Here is a 22855-nt window from a genome sequence, read left to right on the forward strand (position 1 = left end):
TAGTAGTTATATTCTTGTACATAGGGGCAGTATTATAGTAGTTATATTCTTGTACATAGGGGCAGTATAATAGCAGTTATATTCTTGTACATAGGAGCAGTATTATAGTAGTTATATTCTTGTACATAGGAGCAGTATTATAGTAGTTATATTCTTGTACATAGGAGCAGTATTATAGTAGTTATATTCTTGTACATAGGAGCAGTATTATAGTAGTTATATTCTTGTACATAGAGGCAGTATTATAGTAGTTATATTCATGTACATAGGGGCAGTATTATAGTAGTTATATCCTTGTACATAGGGGGCAGCATTATCTATATATATAATTGTCTAAGGGTCTGTTTGTCTGTAACCGAAATCCTGCATCGCTGATTGGTCGCGCACCGGCCGGCCTCGACCAATCAGCGTTCATAAATAAACTACATACATATACTAGAACGAGAATAGCATGAAGGACAGTCTGTGAGGGAGAGAATAACATGGAGGACAGTCTGTGAGGGAGAGAATAACATGAAGGACAGTCTGTGAGGGAGAGAATAACATGGAGGACAGTGTGTGAGGGAGAGAATAACATGGAGGACAGTGTGTGAGGGAGAGAATAACATGGAGGACAGTGTGTGAGGGAGAGAATAACATGGAGGACAGTCTGTGAGGGAGAGAATAACATGGAGGACAGTCTGTGAGGGAGAGAGTAACATGGAGGACAGTCTGTGAGGGAGAGAGTAACATGGAGGTCAGTCTGCGAGGGCGAGAATAACATGAAGGACAGTCTGGGAGGGCGAGAATAACATGGAGGACAGTGTGTGAGGAATAGAATAACATGGAGGACAGTGTGTGAGGGATAGAATAACATGGAGGACAGTCTGTGAGGGAGAGAATAACATGGAGGACAGTCTGTGAGGGAGAGAATAACATGGAGGACAGTCTGTGAGGGAGAGAATAACATGGAGGACAGTGTGTGAGGGATAGAATAACATGGAGGACAGTGTGTGAGAGAGAAAATAACATGGAGGACAGTCTGTGAGGGAGAGAATAACATGGAAGACAGTCTGTGAGGGAGAGAATAACATGGAGGACAGTCTGTGAGGGAGAGAATAACATGGAGGACAGTCTGTGAGGGAGAGAGTAACATGGAGGTCAGTCTGCGAGGGCGAGAATAACATGAAGGACAGTCTGTGATGGAGAGAATAACTTGGAGGACAGTCTGTGAGGGAGAGAATAACATGGAGGACAGTGTGTGAGGGAGAGAATAACATAGAGGACAGTCTGTTAGGGAGAGAATAACATGGAGGACAGTCTGTGAGGGAGAGAATAACATGGAGGACAGTGTGTGAGGGAGAGAGTAACATAGAGGACAGTCTGTGAGGGAGAGAATAACATGGAGGACAGTGTGTGAGGGATAGAATAACATGGAGGACAGTGTGTGAGAGAGAAAATAACATGGAGGACAGTCTGTGAGGGAGAGAATAACATGGAGGACAGTCTGTGAGGGAGAGAATAACATGGAGGACAGTCTGTGAGGGAGAGAATAACATGGAGGACAGTCTGTGAGGGAGAGAGTAACATGGAGGTCAGTCTGCGAGGGCGAGAATAACATGAAGGACAGTCTGTGATGGAGAGAATAACTTGGAGGACAGTCTGTGAGGGAGAGAATAACATGGAGGACAGTGTGTGAGGGAGAGAATAACATAGAGGACAGTCTGTGAGGGAGAGAATAACATGGATGACAGTCTGTGAGGGAGAGAATAACATGGAGGACAGTGTGTGAGGGAGAGAGTAACATAGAGGACAGTCTGTGAGGGAGAGAATAACATGGAGGACAGTCTGTGAGGGAGAGAATAACATAGAGGACAGTCTGTGAGGGAGAGAATAACATGGAGGACAGTGTGTGAGGGGTAGAATAACATAGAGGACAGTCTGTGAGGGAGAGAATAACATGGAGGACAGTCTGTGAGGGATATAATAACATGGAGGACAGTCTGTGAGGGAGAGAGTAACATGGAGGTCAGTCTGCGAGGGCGAGAATAACATGAAGGACAGTCTGTGAGGGAAAGAATAACATGGAGGACAGTCTGTGAGGGAGAGAGTAACATGGAGGTCAGTCTGCGAGGGCGAGAATAACATGAAGGACAGTCTGTGAGTGAGAGAACAACATGGAGGACAGTGTGTAAGGGAGAGAATAAAATTTTGTGAGGGAGAGAATAACATGGAGGACAGTCTGTGAGGGAGAGAATAACATGGAGGACAGTCTGTGAGGGAGAGAGTAACATGGAGGTCAGTCTGCGAGGGCGAGAATAACATGAAGGACAGTCTGTGATGGAGAGAATAACTTGGAGGACAGTCTGTGAGGGAGAGAATAACATGGAGGACAGTGTGTGAGGGAGAGAATAACATAGAGGACAGTCTGTTAGGGAGAGAATAACATGGAGGACAGTCTGTGAGGGAGAGAATAACATGGAGGACAGTGTGTGAGGGAGAGAGTAACATAGAGGACAGTCTGTGAGGGAGAGAATAACATGGAGGACAGTGTGTGAGGGATAGAATAACATGGAGGACAGTGTGTGAGAGAGAAAATAACATGGAGGACAGTCTGTGAGGGAGAGAATAACATGGAGGACAGTCTGTGAGGGAGAGAATAACATGGAGGACAGTCTGTGAGGGAGAGAATAACATGGAGGACAGTCTGTGAGGGAGAGAGTAACATGGAGGTCAGTCTGCGAGGGCGAGAATAACATGAAGGACAGTCTGTGATGGAGAGAATAACTTGGAGGACAGTCTGTGAGGGAGAGAATAACATGGAGGACAGTGTGTGAAGGAGAGAATAACATAGAGGACAGTCTGTGAGGGAGAGAATAACATGGATGACAGTCTGTGAGGGAGAGAATAACATGGAGGACAGTGTGTGAGGGAGAGAGTAACATAGAGGACAGTCTGTGAGGGAGAGAATAACATGGAGGACAGTGTGTGAGGGGTAGAATAACATGGAGGACAGTCTGTGAGGGAGAGAGTAACATGGAGGTCAGTCTGCGAGGGCGAGAATAACATGAAGGACAGTCTGTGAGTGAGAGAACAACATGGAGGACAGTGTGTAAGGGAGAGAATAAAATTTTGTGAGGGAGAGAGTAACATGGAGGTCAGTCTGCGAGGGCGAGAATAACATGGAGGACAGTCTGTGAGTGAGAGAACAACATGGAGGACAGTGTGTAAGGGAGAGAATAAAATTTTTCCCCGTTTTTAAGTGTATCATATGGTAAAATAAATGGTGTCTTTGAAAACTATAAGTCATCCTGTAGAAAACAAGTTGTCATACAGCAATAGATGACTAATAAAGTTTTGACTCTTAAAATAAAGACAGGAGAAAAACAATGGCAGTGTGTCCAATGGGTTAAAACATAAATGTAAGCACCAATGTTTATATGAATACTAGATGGTGGCCCGATTCTAATACCGCATCGGGTATCTATCTATATAATCGTCTAAGGGGTACTTCTGTCTGTCTGTCTGTCTGTAACGGAAATCCCGCGTCACTGATTGGTTGATTCTTGTACATAGGAGCAGTATTATAGTAGTTATATTCTTGTACATAGGGGCAGTATTATAGTAGTTATATTCTTGTACATAGGGGTCAGTATTATAATAGTTATATTCTTGTACATAGGAGCAGTATTATAGTAGTTATATTCTTGTACATAGGAGCAGTATTATAGTAGTTATATTCCTGTACATAGGGGGCAGTATTATAGTAGTTATATTCTTGTACATAGGGAGCAGTATTATAGTAGTTATATTCTTGTACATAGGGAGCAGTATTATAGTAGTTATATTCTTGTACATAGGGAGCAGTATTATAACAGTTATATTTTGTACATAGGGGCAGTATTATATTACTTATATTCTTGTACATAGGGGCAGTATTATAGTAGTTATATTCTTGTACATAGGAGCAGTATTATAGTAGTTATATTCTTGTACATAGGAGCAGTATTATAGTAGTTATATTCTTGTACATAGGGGCAGTATTATAGTAGTTATATTCTTGTACATAGGAGCAGTATTATAATAATAATAATAATAATTTTTATTTATATAGTGCCAACATATTCCGCAGCGCTTTACAACTTATAGAGGGGACTTGTACAGACAATAGACATTACAGCATAACAGAAATCACAGTTCAAAACAGATACCAGGAGGAATGAGGGCCCTGCTCGCAAGCTTACAAACTATGAGGAAAAGGGGAGACACGAGAGGTGGATGGTGACAATTGCTTTAGTTATTTGGACCAGCCATAGTGTAAGGCTCGGGTGTTCATGTAAAGCTGCATGAACCAGTTAACAGCCTAAGTTTGTAGCAGTACAGACACAGAGTGCTATTAACTGCATAAAGTGTATGAGAACACGATGCAAGGAACCCGATTATGTGTTTTGTTTTTTTTCTATTATATATATATATATTCAGTATTATAGTAGTTATATTCTTGTACATAGGAGCAGTGTTATAGTAGTTATATTCTTGGACATAGGGGCAGTATTATAGTAGTTATATTCTTGCACATAGTGGGCAGTATTATAGTAGTTATATTCTTGCACATAGTGGGCAGTATTATAGTAGTTATATTCTTGTACATAGGGGCAGTATTATAGTAGTTATATTCTTGTACATAGGAGCAGTATTATAGTAGTTATATTCCTGTACATAGGGGGCAGTATTATAGTAGTTATATTCTTGTAAATAGGGGGCACTATTATAGTAGTTATATTCTTGTACATAGGAGCAGTATTATAGTAGTTATATTCTTGTACATAGGGAGCAGTATTATAGTAGTTATATTCTTGTACATAGGAGCAGTTTTATGGTAGTTATAATCTTGTATATAGGGGGCAGTATTATAGTAGTTATATTCTTGTACATAGGAGCAGTATTATAGTAGTTATATTCTTGTACATAGGGGCAGTATTATAGTAGTTATATTCTTGTACATAGGGGCAGTATAATAGCAGTTATATTCTTGTACATAGGAGCAGTATTATAGTAGTTATATTCTTGTACATAGGAGCAGTATTATAGTAGTTATATTCTTGTACATAGGAGCAGTATTATAGTAGTTATATTCTTGTACATAGGAGCAGTATTATAGTAGTTATATTCTTGTACATAGAGGCAGTATTATAGTAGTTATATTCATGTACATAGGGGCAGTATTATAGTAGTTATATCCTTGTACATAGGGGGCAGCATTATCTATATATATAATTGTCTAAGGGTCTGTTTGTCTGTAACCGAAATCCTGCATCGCTGATTGGTCGCGCACCGGCCGGCCTCGACCAATCAGCGTTCATAAATAAACTACATACATATACTAGAACGAGAATAGCATGAAGGACAGTCTGTGAGGGAGAGAATAACATGGAGGACAGTCTGTGAGGGAGAGAATAACATGAAGGACAGTCTGTGAGGGAGAGAATAACATGGAGGACAGTGTGTGAGGGAGAGAATAACATGGAGGACAGTGTGTGAGGGAGAGAATAACATGGAGGACAGTGTGTGAGGGAGAGAATAACATGGAGGACAGTCTGTGAGGGAGAGAATAACATGGAGGACAGTCTGTGAGGGAGAGAGTAACATGGAGGACAGTCTGTGAGGGAGAGAGTAACATGGAGGTCAGTCTGCGAGGGCGAGAATAACATGAAGGACAGTCTGGGAGGGCGAGAATAACATGGAGGACAGTGTGTGAGGAATAGAATAACATGGAGGACAGTGTGTGAGGGAGAGAATAACATGGAGGACAGTCTGTGAGGGAGAGAATAACATGGAGGACAGTCTGTGAGGGAGAGAATAACATGGAGGACAGTCTGTGAGGGAGAGAATAACATGGAGGACAGTGTGTGAGGGATAGAATAACATGGAGGACAGTGTGTGAGAGAGAAAATAACATGGAGGACAGTCTGTGAGGGAGAGAATAACATGGAAGACAGTCTGTGAGGGAGAGAATAACATGGAGGACAGTCTGTGAGGGAGAGAATAACATGGAGGACAGTCTGTGAGGGAGAGAGTAACATGGAGGTCAGTCTGCGAGGGCGAGAATAACATGAAGGACAGTCTGTGATGGAGAGAATAACTTGGAGGACAGTCTGTGAGGGAGAGAATAACATGGAGGACAGTGTGTGAGGGAGAGAATAACATAGAGGACAGTCTGTTAGGGAGAGAATAACATGGAGGACAGTCTGTGAGGGAGAGAATAACATGGAGGACAGTGTGTGAGGGAGAGAGTAACATAGAGGACAGTCTGTGAGGGAGAGAATAACATGGAGGACAGTGTGTGAGGGATAGAATAACATGGAGGACAGTGTGTGAGAGAGAAAATAACATGGAGGACAGTCTGTGAGGGAGAGAATAACATGGAGGACAGTCTGTGAGGGAGAGAATAACATGGAGGACAGTCTGTGAGGGAGAGAATAACATGGAGGACAGTCTGTGAGGGAGAGAGTAACATGGAGGTCAGTCTGCAAGGGCGAGAATAACATGAAGGACAGTCTGTGATGGAGAGAATAACTTGGAGGACAGTCTGTGAGGGAGAGAATAACATGGAGGACAGTGTGTGAGGGAGAGAATAACATAGAGGACAGTCTGTGAGGGAGAGAATAACATGGATGACAGTCTGTGAGGGAGAGAATAACATGGAGGACAGTGTGTGAGGGAGAGAGTAACATAGAGGACAGTCTGTGAGGGAGAGAATAACATGGAGGACAGTCTGTGAGGGAGAGAATAACATAGAGGACAGTCTGTGAGGGAGAGAATAACATGGAGGACAGTGTGTGAGGGGTAGAATAACATAGAGGACAGTCTGTGAGGGAGAGAATAACATGGAGGACAGTCTGTGAGGGATATAATAACATGGAGGACAGTCTGTGAGGGAGAGAGTAACATGGAGGTCAGTCTGCGAGGGCGAGAATAACATGAAGGACAGTCTGTGAGGGAAAGAATAACATGGAGGACAGTCTGTGAGGGAGAGAGTAACATGGAGGTCAGTCTGCGAGGGCGAGAATAACATGAAGGACAGTCTGTGAGTGAGAGAACAACATGGAGGACAGTGTGTAAGGGAGAGAATAAAATTTTGTGAGGGAGAGAATAACATGGAGGACAGTCTGTGAGGGAGAGAATAACATGGAGGACAGTCTGTGAGGGAGAGAGTAACATGGAGGTCAGTCTGCGAGGGCGAGAATAACATGAAGGACAGTCTGTGATGGAGAGAATAACTTGGAGGACAGTCTGTGAGGGAGAGAATAACATGGAAGACAGTGTGTGAGGGAGAGAATAACATAGAGGACAGTCTGTTAGGGAGAGAATAACATGGAGGACAGTCTGTGAGGGAGAGAATAACATGGAGGACAGTGTGTGAGGGAGAGAGTAACATAGAGGACAGTCTGTGAGGGAGAGAATAACATGGAGGACAGTGTGTGAGGGATAGAATAACATGGAGGACAGTGTGTGAGAGAGAAAATAACATGGAGGACAGTCTGTGAGGGAGAGAATAACATGGAGGACAGTCTGTGAGGGAGAGAATAACATGGAGGACAGTCTGTGAGGGAGAGAATAACATGGAGGACAGTCTGTGAGGGAGAGAGTAACATGGAGGTCAGTCTGCGAGGGCGAGAATAACATGAAGGACAGTCTGTGATGGAGAGAATAACTTGGAGGACAGTCTGTGAGGGAGAGAATAACATGGAGGACAGTGTGTGAGGGAGAGAATAACATAGAGGACAGTCTGTGAGGGAGAGAATAACATGGATGACAGTCTGTGAGGGAGAGAATAACATGGAGGACAGTGTGTGAGGGAGAGAGTAACATAGAGGACAGTCTGTGAGGGAGAGAATAACATGGAGGACAGTGTGTGAGGGGTAGAATAACATAGAGGACAGTCTGTGAGGGAGAGAATAACATGGAGGACAGTCTGTGAGGGATATAATAACATGGAGGACAGTCTGTGAGGGAGAGAGTAACATGGAGGTCAGTCTGCGAGGGCGAGAATAACATGAAGGACAGTCTGTGAGGGAAAGAATAACATGGAGGACAGTCTGTGAGGGAGAGAGTAACATGGAGGTCAGTCTGCGAGGGCGAGAATAACATGAAGGACAGTCTGTGAGTGAGAGAACAACATGGAGGACAGTGTGTAAGGGAGAGAATAAAATTTTGTGAGGGAGAGAGTAACATGGAGGTCAGTCTGCGAGGGCGAGAATAACATGGAGGACAGTCTGTGAGTGAGAGAACAACATGGAGGACAGTGTGTAAGGGAGAGAATAAAATTTTTCCCCGTTTTTAAGTGTATCATATGGTAAAATAAATGGTGTCTTTGAAAACTATAAGTCATCCTGTAGAAAACAAGTTGTCATACAGCAATAGATGACTAATAAAGTTTTGACTTAAAATAAAGACAGGAGAAAAACAATGGCAGTGTGTCCAATGGGTTAAAACATAAATGTAAGCACCAATGTTTATATGAATACTAGATGGTGGCCCGATTCTAATACCGCATCGGGTATCTATCTATATAATCGTCTAAGGGGTACTTCTGTCTGTCTGTCTGTCTGTAACGGAAATCCCGCGTCGCTGATTGGTTGATTCTTGTACATAGGAGCAGTATTATAGTAGTTATATTCTTGTACATAGGGGCAGTATTATAGTAGTTATATTCTTGTACATAGGGGTCAGTATTATAATAGTTATATTCTTGTACATAGGAGCAGTATTATAGTAGTTATATTCTTGTACATAGGAGCAGTATTATAGTAGTTATATTCCTGTACATAGGGGGCAGTATTATAGTAGTTATATTCTTGTACATAGGGAGCAGTATTATAGTAGTTATATTCTTGTACATAGGGAGCAGTATTATAGTAGTTATATTCTTGTACATAGGGAGCAGTATTATAACAGTTATATTTTGTACATAGGGGCAGTATTATATTACTTATATTCTTGTACATAGGGGCAGTATTATAGTAGTTATATTCTTGTACATAGGAGCAGTATTATAGTAGTTAAATTTTTGTACACAGGGAACATTATTATAGTAGCTATTATTTTGTACATAGGGGCCATATTATATTTATGCTTGTACATAGGGGGCAGAGCACTTACCATTAACAGTCAGGGATAGAACATTACTGACTTCAGATAACTGGAGCTCACTTCCTACATAGCTTTTGTACATACAGCTATATTCCATAGACTTCATGGTGTATGGGCTTGAGATAGTGAACTTCACAATGTTCTTTGTCTCAGGAGCTGCTTTTTGCTGCAGACATTGTCCAGTGCTGTTTAAGTACAAGTAGAAGGTGCCTTCAGGGTGATTAGTTGGTGCTGCGCATTGTAGTTCCACTGTGTCTCCCATATAGATGGTTCCTGATGTCATCAAGGATAGATGTGGTGGCGGTAAATTTTCTGTGTGATGTGTATAGAAAATTATTTGCAGGTCAGTTCTCAATTTACTTAATTTACATATTGAATTAAATTACATAATACGCAGTCACAATGGTGTCACAGCTCAGGGATACTGTAATTAAAGTTTGTACAGTGAGTGCACCAGCAGAATAGTGAGTGCAGCTCTGGGGTATAATACAGGTTTAACTCAGGATCAGTAATGTATGTACACAGTGACTGCACCAGCAGAATAGTGAGTGCAGCTCTGGAGTATAACACAGGATGTAACTCAGGATCAGTAATGTAATGTATGTACACAGTGACTGCACCAGCAGACTAGTGAGTGCAGCTCTGGGGTATAATACAGGATGTAACTCAGGATCAGTAATGTAATGTATGTACACAGTGATTGCACCAGCAGAATAGTGAGTGCAGCTCTGGAGTATAATACAGGATGTAACTCAGGATCAGTAATGTAATGTATGTACACAGTGACTGCACCAGCAGAATAGTGAGTGCAGCTCTGGAGTATAATACAGGATGTAACTCAGGATCAGTAATGTAATGCATGTACACAGTGATTGCACCAGCAGAATAGTGAGTGCAGCTCTGGGGTATAATACAGGATGTAACTCAGGATCAGTAATGTAATGTATGTACACAGTGACTGCACCAGCAGACTAGTGAGTGCAGCTCTGGGGTATAATACAGGATGTAACTCAGGATCAGTAATGTAATGTATGTACACAGTGACTGCACCAGCAGACTAGTGAGTGCAGCTCTGGGGTATAATACAGGATGTAACTCAGGATCAGTAATGTAATGTATGTACACAGTGATTGCACCAGCAGAATAGTGAGTGCAGCTCTGGAGTATAATACAGGATGTAACTCAGGATCAGTAATGTAATGTATGTACACAGTGACTGCACCAGCAGAATAGTGAGTGCAGCTCTGGAGTATAATACAGGATGTAACTCAGGATCAGTAATGTAATGTATGTACACAGTGACTGCACCAGCAGAATAGTGAGTGCAGCTCTGGAGTATAATACAGGATGTAACTCAGGATCAGTAATGTAATGTATGTACACAGTGACTGCACCAGCAGAATAATGAGTGCAGCTCTGGGGTATAATACAGGGTGTAACTCAGGATCAGTAATGTAATGTATGTACACAGTGACTGCACCAGCAGAATAGTGAGTGCAGCTCTGGAGTATAATACTGTATACATATGATATGTATTGTACTATAGGTCCTCATCCTACATCCACCATTCTGTGCCTTCTTGTGGATCTGAATGTTATCTACGTGAGCAGGAACCCTATTGCCTCTTCCGGAACTTTTCAAAACAACTCTACACACAATATGGGCAGGACCCGCGTGGTTAGAAGACTGTGGTTGTGAGATGTCACCTATGTTGATCTTTCACAACCCAGTCACCTAACCAGACTACAAACTGGAATATATACCCAAACAATCCACATTCCCCTTTCTATGGTGCACAATTATCCTCCTCTATTGATCCCCACGTCCCGTACTAACATTCATACCCAAAACATAAACCCCCCGACTTTGGGCCCCTGTTTCAAGTTACACAGTTATAAAGGTTGAGAAAATACTAAGATCCATCAGTTTCTCCCTTTCTCCATCAGCGCCACATTCTCTATCGCTAGATTATTTATAACCCACAATGACATGTGTGTAGTTACGTCCCAGATCTTACCTGAGGTCACCGCCAGCAGCGCCATCACAATCAGCCCTGAAGGAAGAACAGAAGTATATAATCTGGTGCCGATCACAGAGGTGTCACTTGTTTCACAATCAAATCTTATACACACATGTAACGCAGCAGTGCAGTAAATGAGGTTGCAGTGGTATTAGTGCCTGTGGCCCTAGGGCTGCGGACCACACGGGCTACTCAGCCAAAGGTGACGGTAATATCCAGCTGTTATAAGAGGCCCAGACACCCAGAGATAGTACAAACCAGTATATGTCAGGGAATATAACACCCAGGCCTCCCCCTTACCCAAATATTACCAGCTGGGGTATATACGTGTCATCCATGTCGGTGTAATACATCATAGCTGCCACTCATCACAGAACAGAAATACTACTCATCCCACCATCCTACCACAAGCGAGATAATATGGCCGAGTCATTACTTCCCACTGTACACCACATAATCTCACCTGGTCCCTCCGACCTCCTTACTGGTCACAGCCAATATAAACTGGTCCCTCCGACCTCCTTACTGGTCACAGCCAATATAAACTGGTCCCTCCGACCTCCTTACTGGTCACAGCCAATATAAACTGGTCCCTCCGACCTCCTTACTGGTCACAGCCAATATAAACTGGTCCCTCCGACCTCCTTACTGGTCATAGCCAATATAATCTAAGCCCTCCGACCTCCTTACTGGTCACATCCAATATAAACTGGTCCCTCCGACCTCCTCACTGGTCACATCCAATATAAACTGGTCCCTCTGACCTCCTTACTGATCACAGCCAATATAAACTGGTCCCTCCGACCTCCTTACTGGTCACAGCCAATATAAACTGGTCCCTCCGACCTCCTTACTGGTCACAGCCAATATAAACTGGTCCCTCCGACCTACTTACTGGTCACAGCCACTATAAACTGGTCCCTCCGACCTCCTTACTGGTCACAGCCAATATAAACTGGTCCCTCCGACCTCCTTACTGGTCACAGCCAATATAAACTAGTCCGTCCGACCTCCTCACTGGACACAGCCAATATAAACTGGTCCCTCCGACCTCCTCACTGGACACAGCCAATATACACTGGTCCCTCTGACCTCCTTATTGGTCACAGACAATATAAACTGGTTTTTCTGACCTCGTTACTGGTTACAGACAATATAAACTGGTCCCTGTGTGGAAGCTTACCTAAAAATATCAGCAGCTCCATAGCTCTGCTGTCGCTGAGAAATGACTATTGATGTCTTTGTCACCACACCCTGAAATAGGGAACTATAGGTGACCACAAACTCATCAGGAAACTACGATTTGTAGAATGGCGTCGATATGTCTGACACAATACCACATAGGCGGCGCCACCACGAGGGCACCCACTGTACCAGAAAGCCCTTCTCGCCCTCTGTGTGGGTTTCTTAACATGAATTCACGTTTTCATTTGCATTTTTTTTTTTCAATTGTTCTTTTACTTTCAAGTTTTGTATAATAAATGTATTATATAATTATCAATACTTTTTATCAGTATTTTATGTGCTTTTACTTGTGTATATTTTCTTCATAAATATTTTCTATATTTTTTTATAGATTTTTTTTTTAGATTTCATATTATTTCTTTCTTCATTACTAATTACACTATATATATTGTAGTGCCGCGTTAGCACACTATGCAGTGATGAGGCAGTGACCCAGCAAAGTTCAAAACAAAAGTCTCTTTAATGTTCAACTCACAAAAAAACACAGCACACAATATCCTACGGATTGCAGCCAATAAACACGCCAGTCCACCTCTGTAACCACATATTCCTGGTTCCTCCGGGCTCTTTTTTTTTACACATGTCTCTGCGTGGGACCATGGAACCAAAACTGTCCCAAACTTACCAGGGGATATTCTCCAGCACGGGGATCGGTGTGGTCTCCTGCCACAACCTCTATGGGGAACCTATCGGGGTTACACTCTGTCTCTAGGTTGGCAACCTTTATAGCAGGTATCCCTGACTCAGGATCTTAGGGTTCTGAGCCCGGAACACCATTTACCTTAGTAGGGCTGACCCTGGTCTCCCACAGGGACCTGAACAGGCGCAAGTCTCTTCCCAACACAGTCCCATATGGGAGGGTCTTCACTACTCCTACCACATGTTTAATGTCACCAAACACTGTGGAAAAATTAACCTCCGCGGTTGGTTACTCCCGGATTTTCCCATGGATACCCATCACCTCCACTTTCCATTCTTTGGGGTTGTCCCTAGCAACAAGGGACCCATGGACCAAAGTCACTAAGTTTCCCGAGTCCAGGAGAGCCTCTGCTTGGTACCCGTTCATGAGTTCACAGCTGGGTTCGCTGTCGGCAGTGCCTGGAGTGGCGGAACCGACTAGCTGGGCATACATAGACATACGGCGAGTATACCCACAGTCCATGGGTTCAGATATCAGGGGACAGTTGGCAGCCAAATGTCCGGGCCCTTGGAACCACACTAGATCGCTGCAACACGACTATACCTTGGGGCCGTTTTAGGGAAGACGGGACTTTTGTCACATTCACTTCGGGTTACCCGCTCATCCCGGTCCTGGTTAGCCCCAACATAGGTTTGTGGACTTTTCCCAGGCTCCTGGGCTGGTAGGGTCTTACGTGACAGCCGAAGTGGAGCAGTGTCCCGTATAAAGTCCTGAGTGGCTGTATAGCACTCTACCAGTTCAACCACCTGGTCCAGAGTGCCCTGCTACCCTTGTCCCACCAAACGCTGTATGGCCGCTGGCAGACCCTCACCAGCCATTCGACCAACACCATCTGGAACGGAGTTAAGGTCTCAGTCTGGAGCCATTTTTTTTTACCAGCTGCAAGTCATATGCCTGAGACTTGGTGGGACGAGACTCCACAAAGGACCACTGGTACACCCGCTGAGCCCGCACATATGTATTAACCCCCCAGTCGGGCAAGGATCTCACCTCTCAGCTTCTCATTGTCCAGGGCAACCTCCCAACTGAGTTCTAAGTAAGCCTTCTGGGCATCTCCCGTCAGGAAGGGGTCCACCATTTCAGCCCACTGTGACATCGGTAAGCTCTCCTGCTCTGCAGTGCATTCGAAAACGGTGAGGAAGGCCTCCATGTCGTCCTCAGGACTCATCTTCCTCAGCGATGTCCGGACTTTGTACTGAGCCTCAGAACAAATGGGTGCCACTGTGGATGGTGCCTCTCGCATTGCTTCCACCCTGTTGCAGAATCAGCTCATTAGTCTTTTGCTGCTGCTGATACAACAACTGATGATGATGATTGTACTGCTCCACCTGCTGCAGCTGTAACTGCAGAACCTCTTGCTGAAGCTCCTGCTGCTGCCGCTGATGCTCCTGCTGCAACTGCAGCACCTCTTGCTGCTGCCGCTGCTGAGAGAGGTCCCACTGCTTCAAAAGCTCCTCCATGTTGTCAGCTGGCTTGAGCTGTAGCGTTGCAGGCTTAATCACTGACAATCAGCATGCTTTTGGGTATGCCACAGTTCACACTGCTCTGCATTCTCCAGCCATATGTAGTGACGCGGTAGCACACTATGCAGTGATGAGGCAGTGACTCAGCAAAGTCCAAAACAAAAGTCAATACACAGCACACGATATCTGTTGTGAATTCTGCTCTTGGGTTCCCTCCAGTGGTTGTTGGTGGTAATACCGTTGTCCCTGGGTTGCAATCCTGGGCAGGTGTCCCTACTGATTGCAGTGCTGACTGGGGTATTTAAGGTTGCAGGATTCATTAGCCCTTGCCAGTTATCCATTGTACTTGGAAGGTTTGAATCTCAGTCTGGTTCCTCCTGCCCTGCTGCCAATTCAGCAAAGATAAGTTTCTGTTTTTTTGTTTCTGCAGCACACATTCTGTGTGCTTTACAGATCAGTGCTATTCATTGTTTTTTCTTGCCCAGCTTGACTGTGCCAGGATTTTTCCAGTCAAGTTGGATTCTCAGGAGATGCAGAGATACGTTCCATGTCTTTAGTTAGATGGTGGAATTTTTGTATTATCTGCTGTGGATATTTTCAGGGTTTTATTACTGACCGCTTAGAATTCTGTCCTATCCTTTCCTATTTAGCTAGAGTGGCCTCTTTTGCTAAACTCTGTTTTCTGCCTGCGTGTGTCTTTCCTCTAATACTCACAGTCAATATTTGTGGGGGGCTGTCTATCCTTTGGGGGTCTGCTCTGAGGCAAGATAGGATTCCCATTTCCATCTATAGGGTTATTTAGTCCTCCGGCTGTGTCGAGGTGTCTAGGATTGTTAGGTACATCCCACAGCTAATTCTAGTTGCGGTGTCAGTTTAGAGATTGCGGTCAGTATAGGTTCCACCTACTCCTGAGAAGGTCTCATGCGGCTCCAAGGTCACCGGATCATAACAGTACAACTGGCCAACAATGAGTTAAATGCATCTCAGAAGAAGGGAAGAAAAGTATTGAGCCATTTTTTTTTCTGTAGCCTGCTTTGTCTTCTCTTCCCTCTTTTTCTCTGGGTGGCTGAGGAGTCTTGTGCTAGCATGGATATTCAGGGATTAGTTTCTCATGTAGACCAGCTTGCTGCTAGGGTACAGGGTATTTCTGATTATATTGTTCAGACTCCGGTTTTAGAACCTAAGATTCCTATTCCTGATTTGTTTTTTGGTGACAGGTCCAAATTTCTGAGTTTTAAAAATAACTGTAAACTGTTTTTTGCTCTGAGACCTCGATCCTCTGGTGATTCCATTCAGCAGGTTAAAATTGTCATCTCCCTGCTGCGTGGCGATCCTCAGGATTGGGCATTTTCCCTGGAATCTGGGAATCCGGCCTTGCTTAATGTAGACACCTTCTTTCAGGCTTTAGGATTATTATATGATGAACCAAACTCTGTGGATCAAGCAGAGAAGACCTTGTTGGCCCTGTCTCAGGGTCAAGAAGCGGCAGAATTGTATTGTCAGAAATTTAGAAAATGGTCTGTGCTGACTAAATGGAATGATGATGCTTTGGTGGCAATTTTCAGAAAGGGTCTTTCTGAATCCGTTAAAGATGTTATGGTGGGGTTTCCCACGCCTTCCGGTCTGAGTGATTCTATGTCTCTGGCCATTCAGATTGATCGGCGTTTGCGAGAGCACAGAACTGTGCGCGCGGTGGCGTTGTCCTCAGAGCAGATGCCTGAGCCAATGCAATGTGATAGGATTCTGTCTAGAACGGAACGACAAGGATTCAGACGTCAGAATAGGTTGTGTTTTTATTGTGGCGATGCTTCTCATGTCATTTCAGTTTGCCCTAAGCGTACAAAGAGGATCGCTAGTTAATTTACCATCAGTACTGTACAACCTAAATTTCTGTTATCTGTGTCCTTGATTTGCTCATTGTCTTCATTTTCTGTCATGGCGTTTGTGGATTCAGGCGCCGCCTTGAACTTAATGGACTTTGAGTTTGCCAGGCGTTGCGGTTTTCCCTTGCAGCCTTTGCAGAATCCTATTCCTTTAAGGGGGATTGATGCTACACCTTTGGCTAAAAATAAACCTCAGTTTTGGACACAGGTGACCATGTGTATGGCGCCAGCCCATCAGGAAGATTGTCGATTTCTGGTGTTGCATAATTTGCATGATGTTATCGTGCTGGGTTTTCCGTGGTTGCAGGTACATAATCCTGTGTTGGATTGGAAGTCTATGTCTGTGACTAGTTGGGGTTGTCAGGGGGTTCACAGTGACGTTCCTTTGATGTCAATCTCTTCTTCTGCCTCTTCTGAAATTCCAGAGTTTTTGTCTGATTTTCAGGATGTATTCGATGAGCCCAAGTCCAGTTCCCTTCCACCGCATAGGGACTGTGATTGTGCTATTGACTTGATTCCAGGCTGTAAGTTTCCTAAGGGCCGACTTTTCAACCTGTCGGTGCCTGAACATACCGCCATGCGGAGTTATATTAAGGAATCTTTGGAGAAAGGGCATATTCGGCCATCTTCTTCACCGTTGGGAGCAGGATTTTTTTTTGTTGCTAAGAAGGATGGCTCCTTGAGACCCTGTATTGATTATCGCCTCTTGAATAAGATCACGGTCAAGTTTCAATACCCATTGCCTCTGCTTTCCGATTTGTTTGCTAGGATTAAGCGGGCTAGTTGGTTTACTAAAATTTACCTTCGGGGGCATATAATCTTGTTCGTATTAAGCAGAGTGATGAATGGAAAACTGCGTTTAATACGCCCGAAGGCCATTTTGAATACCTTGTGATGCCATTCGGGCTCTCTAATGCTCCATCTGTTTTTCAGTCCTTCATGCATGATATCTTCCGGACTTATCTTGATAAATTCTTGATTATATACTTGGATGACATTTTGATCTTTTCCGATGATTGGGAGTCTCATGTGAAGCAGGTCAGGATGGTATTTCAGATCCTTCGTGATAATGCTTTGTTTGTGAAAGGGTCTAAGTGTCTCTTTGGAGTGCAGAAGGTTTCTTTTATGGGTTTCATTTTTTCTCCCTCATCTATCGAGATGGATCCGGTTAAGGTTCAGGCCATTCATGATTGGATTCAACCCACATCCGTGAAGAGCCTTCAGAAATTTTTGGGCTTTGCTAATTTTTATCGCCGTTTCATCGCTAACTTCTCCAGCGTGGTTAAACCCCTGACCGATTTGACGAAGAAAGGCGCTGATGTGGCCAATTGGTCCTCTGCAGCTGTCTCTGCCTTTCAGGAGCTTAAACGCCGATTTACTTCGGCCCCGGTGTTGCGTCAACCGGATGTTTCTCTTCCATTTCAGGTTGAGGTTGATGCTTCTGAGATTGGGGCAGGGGCCGTTTTGTCTCAGAGGGATCCTGTTGGTTCCTTGATGAAACCGTGTGCCTTCTTTTCCCGTAAGTTTTTGCACGCTGAACGCAATTATGATGTCGGCAATCGTGAGTTGTTGACTATGAAGTGGGCGTTTGAGGAGTGGCGACATTGGCTTGAGGGAGCTAAGCACCGTATTGTGGTCTTGACCGATCATAAGAATCTGATTTACCTCGAGTCTGCCAGGCGGCTAAAACTTAGACAGGCTCGATGGTCCTTGTTTTTTTCCCGTTTTTATTTCGTGGTCTTGTATCTTCCGGGTTCTAAGAATATTAAGGCTGATGCCCTCTCTAGGAGTTTTTTGCCTGATTCTCCTGAGGTCCTTGAACCGGTCGGCATTCTGAAAGAAGGGGTGGTCCTCTCTGCCATTTCCCCTGATTTACGACGGGTTCTTCAGGAATTTCAGGCTGACAAACCTGACCGCTGTCCGGTGGGGAAACTGTTTGTTCCTGACAGATGGACTAGTAGAGTTATTTCTGAGGTTCATTGTTCGGTGTTGGCTGGCCATCCTGGTATTTTTGGTACCAGAGATTTGGTTGGTAGGTCATTTTGGTGGCCTTCTTTGTCACGTGATGTGCGTTCTTTTGTGCAGTCTTGTGGGACGTGTGCGCGGGCCAAGCCTTGTTGTTCTCGTGCTAGTGGGTTGCTTTTGCCATTGCCGGTCCCTGAGAGGCCCTGGACGCATATTTCTATGGATTTTATTTCTGATCTTCCGGTTTCCCAGAAGATGTCGGTTATCTGGGTGGTTTGTGACCGGTTCTCTAAGATGGCTCATTTGGTGCCTTTGCCTAAATTGCCTTCCTCTTCAGATTTGGTTCCGTTGTTTTTTCAGCATGTGGTTCGTTTGCATGGTATTCCGGAGAATATTGTGTCCGACAGAGGTTCCCAGTTTGTTTCTAGGTTTTGGCGGGCCTTTTGTGCTAGGCTGGGCATTGATTTGTCTTTTTCTTCCGCATTTCATCCTCAGACAAATGGCCAAACCGAGCGAACTAATCAGACCCTGGAGACTTATTTGAGATGCTTTGTGTCTGCTGATCAGAATGATTGGGTGGCTTTCTTGCCATTGGCCGAGTTTGCCCTTAATAATCGGGCTAGTTCGGCTACTTTGGTTTCGCCCTTCTTTTGTAATTTTGGTTTTCATCCTCGTTTTTCTTCAGGGCAGGTTGAGCCTTCAGACTGTCCCGGTGTGAATTCTGTGGTTGATAGGTTGCAGCAGATTTGGGCTCATGTGGTGGACAATTTGGTGTTGTCCCAGGAGGAGGCTCAACGTTTTGCTAACCATCGTCGATGTGCTGGTTCCCGGCTTCGGGTTGGGGATCTGGTTTGGTTGTCTTCTCGTCATGTTCCTATGAAGGTTTCTTCCCCTAAGTTTAAGCCTCGGTTTATTGGTCCTTATAGGATTTCTGAGATTATTAATCCGGTATCTTTCCGATTGGCGCTTCCAGCCTCTTTTGCTTATCATAATGTCTTCCATAGATCTTTATTGCGGAAATATGTGGTGCCCGTTGTTCCATCTGTTGATCCTCCGGCCCCGGTGTTGGTTGATGGGGAGTTGGAGTATGTGGTTGAGAAGATTTTGGATTCTCGCTTTTCGAGGCGGAGGCTTCAGTACCTTGTCAAATGGAAGGGTTATGGCCAGGAGGATAATTCTTGGGTTTTTGCCTCTGATGTCCATGCTGCTGATTTGGTTCGTGCCTTTCATCTGGCTCGTCCTGATCGACCTGGGGGCTCTGGGGAGGGTTCGGTGACCCCTCCTCAAGGGGGGGGTACTGTTGTGAATTCTGCTCTTGGGTTCCCTACGGTGGTTGTTGGTGGTAATACAGTTGTCCCTGGGTTGCAATCCTGGGCAGGTGTCCCTACTGATTGCAGTGCTGACTGGGGTATTTAAGGTTGCAGGATTCATTAGCCCTTGCCAGTTATCCATTGTACTTGGAAGGTTTGGATCTCAGTCTGGTTCCTCCTGCCCTGCTGCCAATTCAGCAAAGATAAGTTTCTGTTTTTTGTTTCTGCAGCACACATGCTGTGTGCTTTACAGATCAGTGCTATTCATTGTTTTTTCTTGTCCAGCTTGACTGTGCCAGGATTTTTCCAGTCAAGTTGGATTCTCAGGAGATGCAGAGATACGTTCCATGTCTTTAGTTAGATGGTGGAATTTTTGTATTATCTGCTGTGGATATTTTCAGGGTTTTATTACTGACCGCTTAGCATTCTGTCCTATCCTTTCCTATTTAGCTAGAGTGGCCTCTTTTGCTAAACTCTGTTTTCTGCCTGCGTGTGTCTTTCCTCTAATACTCACAGTCAATATTTGTGGGGGGCTGTCTATCCTTTGGGGGTGTGCTCTGAGGCAAGATAGGATTCCCATTTCCATCTATAGGGTTATTTAGTCCTCCGGCTGTGTCGAGGTGTCTAGGATTGTTAGGTACACCCCACGGCTACTTCTAGTTGCGGTGTCAGTTTAGGGATTGCGGTCAGTATAGGTTCCACCTACTCCTGAGAAGGTCTCATGCGGCTCCAAGGTCACCGGATCATAACAGATATCCTCCGGATCACAGCCGATAAACACGCCAGTCCACCTCAGAGACCAGTTGTCGTGGGTGACTGCACCGCTGTGCACACCAGGCCTTTCAGCTCCCTTGGCTGTTTGGCTCCGCTTGCCTGTGTTGCCTGACACAGGTGGAGCTCTGCAGAGCCGACTGCTCTGCACTCTACAAAACCACACTGACTCTGACAGTGACACACCCAAACCCTTTTCTGCAGGGATTTTAACTTGAATCTGTGGCCATTGGCCACATGGAAAACTCAGGCTGGGAATGAAACAGACTGCATCACTACCATCCTATACAAACACATTTTCAACATGGTGGATAGTACCATACGAACAAAATGAAGTGAGAAGGAAAATACTAGTAAAAACAATACTTTTAATGGTGAAACTTGTTCTAAAAAAAGTATAACACAATAAATAACGTATAAGTTTAGACAAAAAAGGGGGGACGGAAACCTCCAAATACCAGGGGAGGCTTACCACTGCACTATGCCAAGAAAAGGATCAAAGAGCTAAGATGGTACCTTTCTCATCAGGCTCATGTCATTTGGCACAATAGTGTGCCGCGCACAAAACAACATACAGAGTTATAGTATATATGTTGTAGGGAAAAGGTTATGTATACAGTGTATACTGAAGTATCAACCAGACCCACCCAGAGAGGTGGCAATAATTTGCCATAGAGCCCTGGGAAGTGACAAAGGCACTATGTGTTCCGATTGGTGTATAACCGACAAGGGTCCCCAGGGAAAGATTACCTGTGTATGCAGATGCAAGTGATACTATATGTAGTTTTAGTTTACATAGTTAAGCTCTGTCTATAATTAAAGTAGGTTTTTAATCCCTAGGGAAGGTGATTACCTGTGAATGCAGGTCCCAAATTTGTGCGCCCAGGTTTAAGTGCTGTGGAGGCCTCCCGCGCCCGACTAGCGCCGTTTCGCAATTAAGCTTCTTCCAAATGGGGCGCCCCATTTGGAAGCTTAACCCTGCTGTTCTGTTTAGATTTCACATACACTTGTACTGTTCCCGGTCATTTTTGACCGTCCTTATAAAATAATCATTTTTAGCTAATCTAAGTGGTTTTTTTAAACAGTTTTTGCACTATTATATTGCTTGTGAAGATCGTTGTTCAAATACCAGAAAAAAAAATAAATACAAAGCTTGTTTTATATTTTTTTTATATCCAAAAGGGAACATGGTATTTTTTCGATTTTTGTAAAAATTGATTATTTTTGCAGATAAAAAAAAAATCTTGATCTAAATGTTAACTATAAGTAATAATATCAAACATTATGTAGATATACTTTTTTTCAAAGGCAAAAAAAAAAAAAAAAGCTTTTTTCTCTATAAAATGGCAAAAAACATTGTTTTTTATACACTTATACTGTTCCCGGTCATTTTTGACCGGACCTAACAAAGTTGTGATTTGTACCTAATTCAAGTGTTATTTGATTACCTGTTGCATTGTTTTACTGTATGTGAACATGGTTTTCAATAATCAGATGAAAAAAAAAAATCAAAACAATTTCGCAACAATACACACAATAATGTCCCGTCACACATTGAAATATGCCCTGTGATTATGGTGCTGGAGCGTCGCAAACAAAAATGAGGCATGCACTCATTCTATCACAGCAGTGAGAATATGTACTCATAAGCAGACATTGAGTCTACACAACCCTAATGCTAACCCCCTATCATCCATTCTATCACAGCAGTGAGAATATGTACTCATAAGCAGACATTGAGTCTACACAACCCTAATGCTAACCCCCTATCATCCATTTTATCACAGCAGTGAGAATATTGAATAATTTTAGAATAAAAGAATAATTTATCTGTAACATACCTGTAAAAATGGGACTTCAGAGCTCTGACGTCTGAACCTCTGCTCACTCTGTGTTGTCTCCAGCTGAACTGAAACTCTACACTGCTATGTTATCTGTCTACAGATAAGATCAGAGCAGACACCACCCTGCAGCAGGAAAAAGCTCACAGTACAACACTTTAGGTGAATTCTGCTTAGGACAGCATTGCACAGTGTAATACTGTACAACCAGCAAATACATGGAAAATCAGAAAATCATGATTTACAATATGAAATGTTGACAACTGAATGGAACTAGATCTATATGAACAGCAGGGTAAATAAAAACCAGTGAAATAAATTGCGCATAGCTATACTGGAAGCGAATCCGTCGGCTGTATCGCAACTTGAAAATGTTGGTATGTGTAAATCTGTTCTGACCAAAAGTAGTCAGATACATTGATAAATAGTAGTAGATGCAATATATAGTTCAAAATGAGGTGATAGCACCTTTATTTTTGTCAAAAATTGTCTGGAGAGCTGAATAAAGGCCTATCGGTCATTTTT

General features: G+C 43.7%; 1 protein-coding gene across 4 annotated transcripts in view; it reads right to left on the bottom strand.

The window, feature by feature from the left end:
• Nucleotides 1–22855, bottom strand: part of C5H19orf38 (chromosome 5 C19orf38 homolog) — a 71354-nt gene that overhangs the window by 12018 nt on the left and 36481 nt on the right. The window contains exons 1-3 of one of the 4 annotated variants that reach the window (XM_077262000.1): nucleotides 12336–12396; nucleotides 11150–11185; nucleotides 9142–9444 (exon numbers count right to left, since the gene is read on the bottom strand). In XM_077262000.1, coding sequence (XP_077118115.1) covers nucleotides 9142–9444; nucleotides 11150–11185; nucleotides 12336–12357 — 361 coding nt within the window. In that variant the 5' untranslated portion in view covers nucleotides 12358–12396. Of the gene's footprint in view, nucleotides 1–9141; nucleotides 9445–11149; nucleotides 11186–12335; nucleotides 12397–22855 lie in introns of those variants that run through there. The other 3 variants (XM_077262001.1, XM_077262002.1, XM_077262003.1) reach the window with 3 other exon arrangements.

The sequence above is a fragment of the Ranitomeya variabilis genome, chromosome 5, assembly GCF_051348905.1.
Source record: "Ranitomeya variabilis isolate aRanVar5 chromosome 5, aRanVar5.hap1, whole genome shotgun sequence".
Classification (NCBI taxonomy): Eukaryota; Metazoa; Chordata; class Amphibia; order Anura; family Dendrobatidae; genus Ranitomeya; species Ranitomeya variabilis.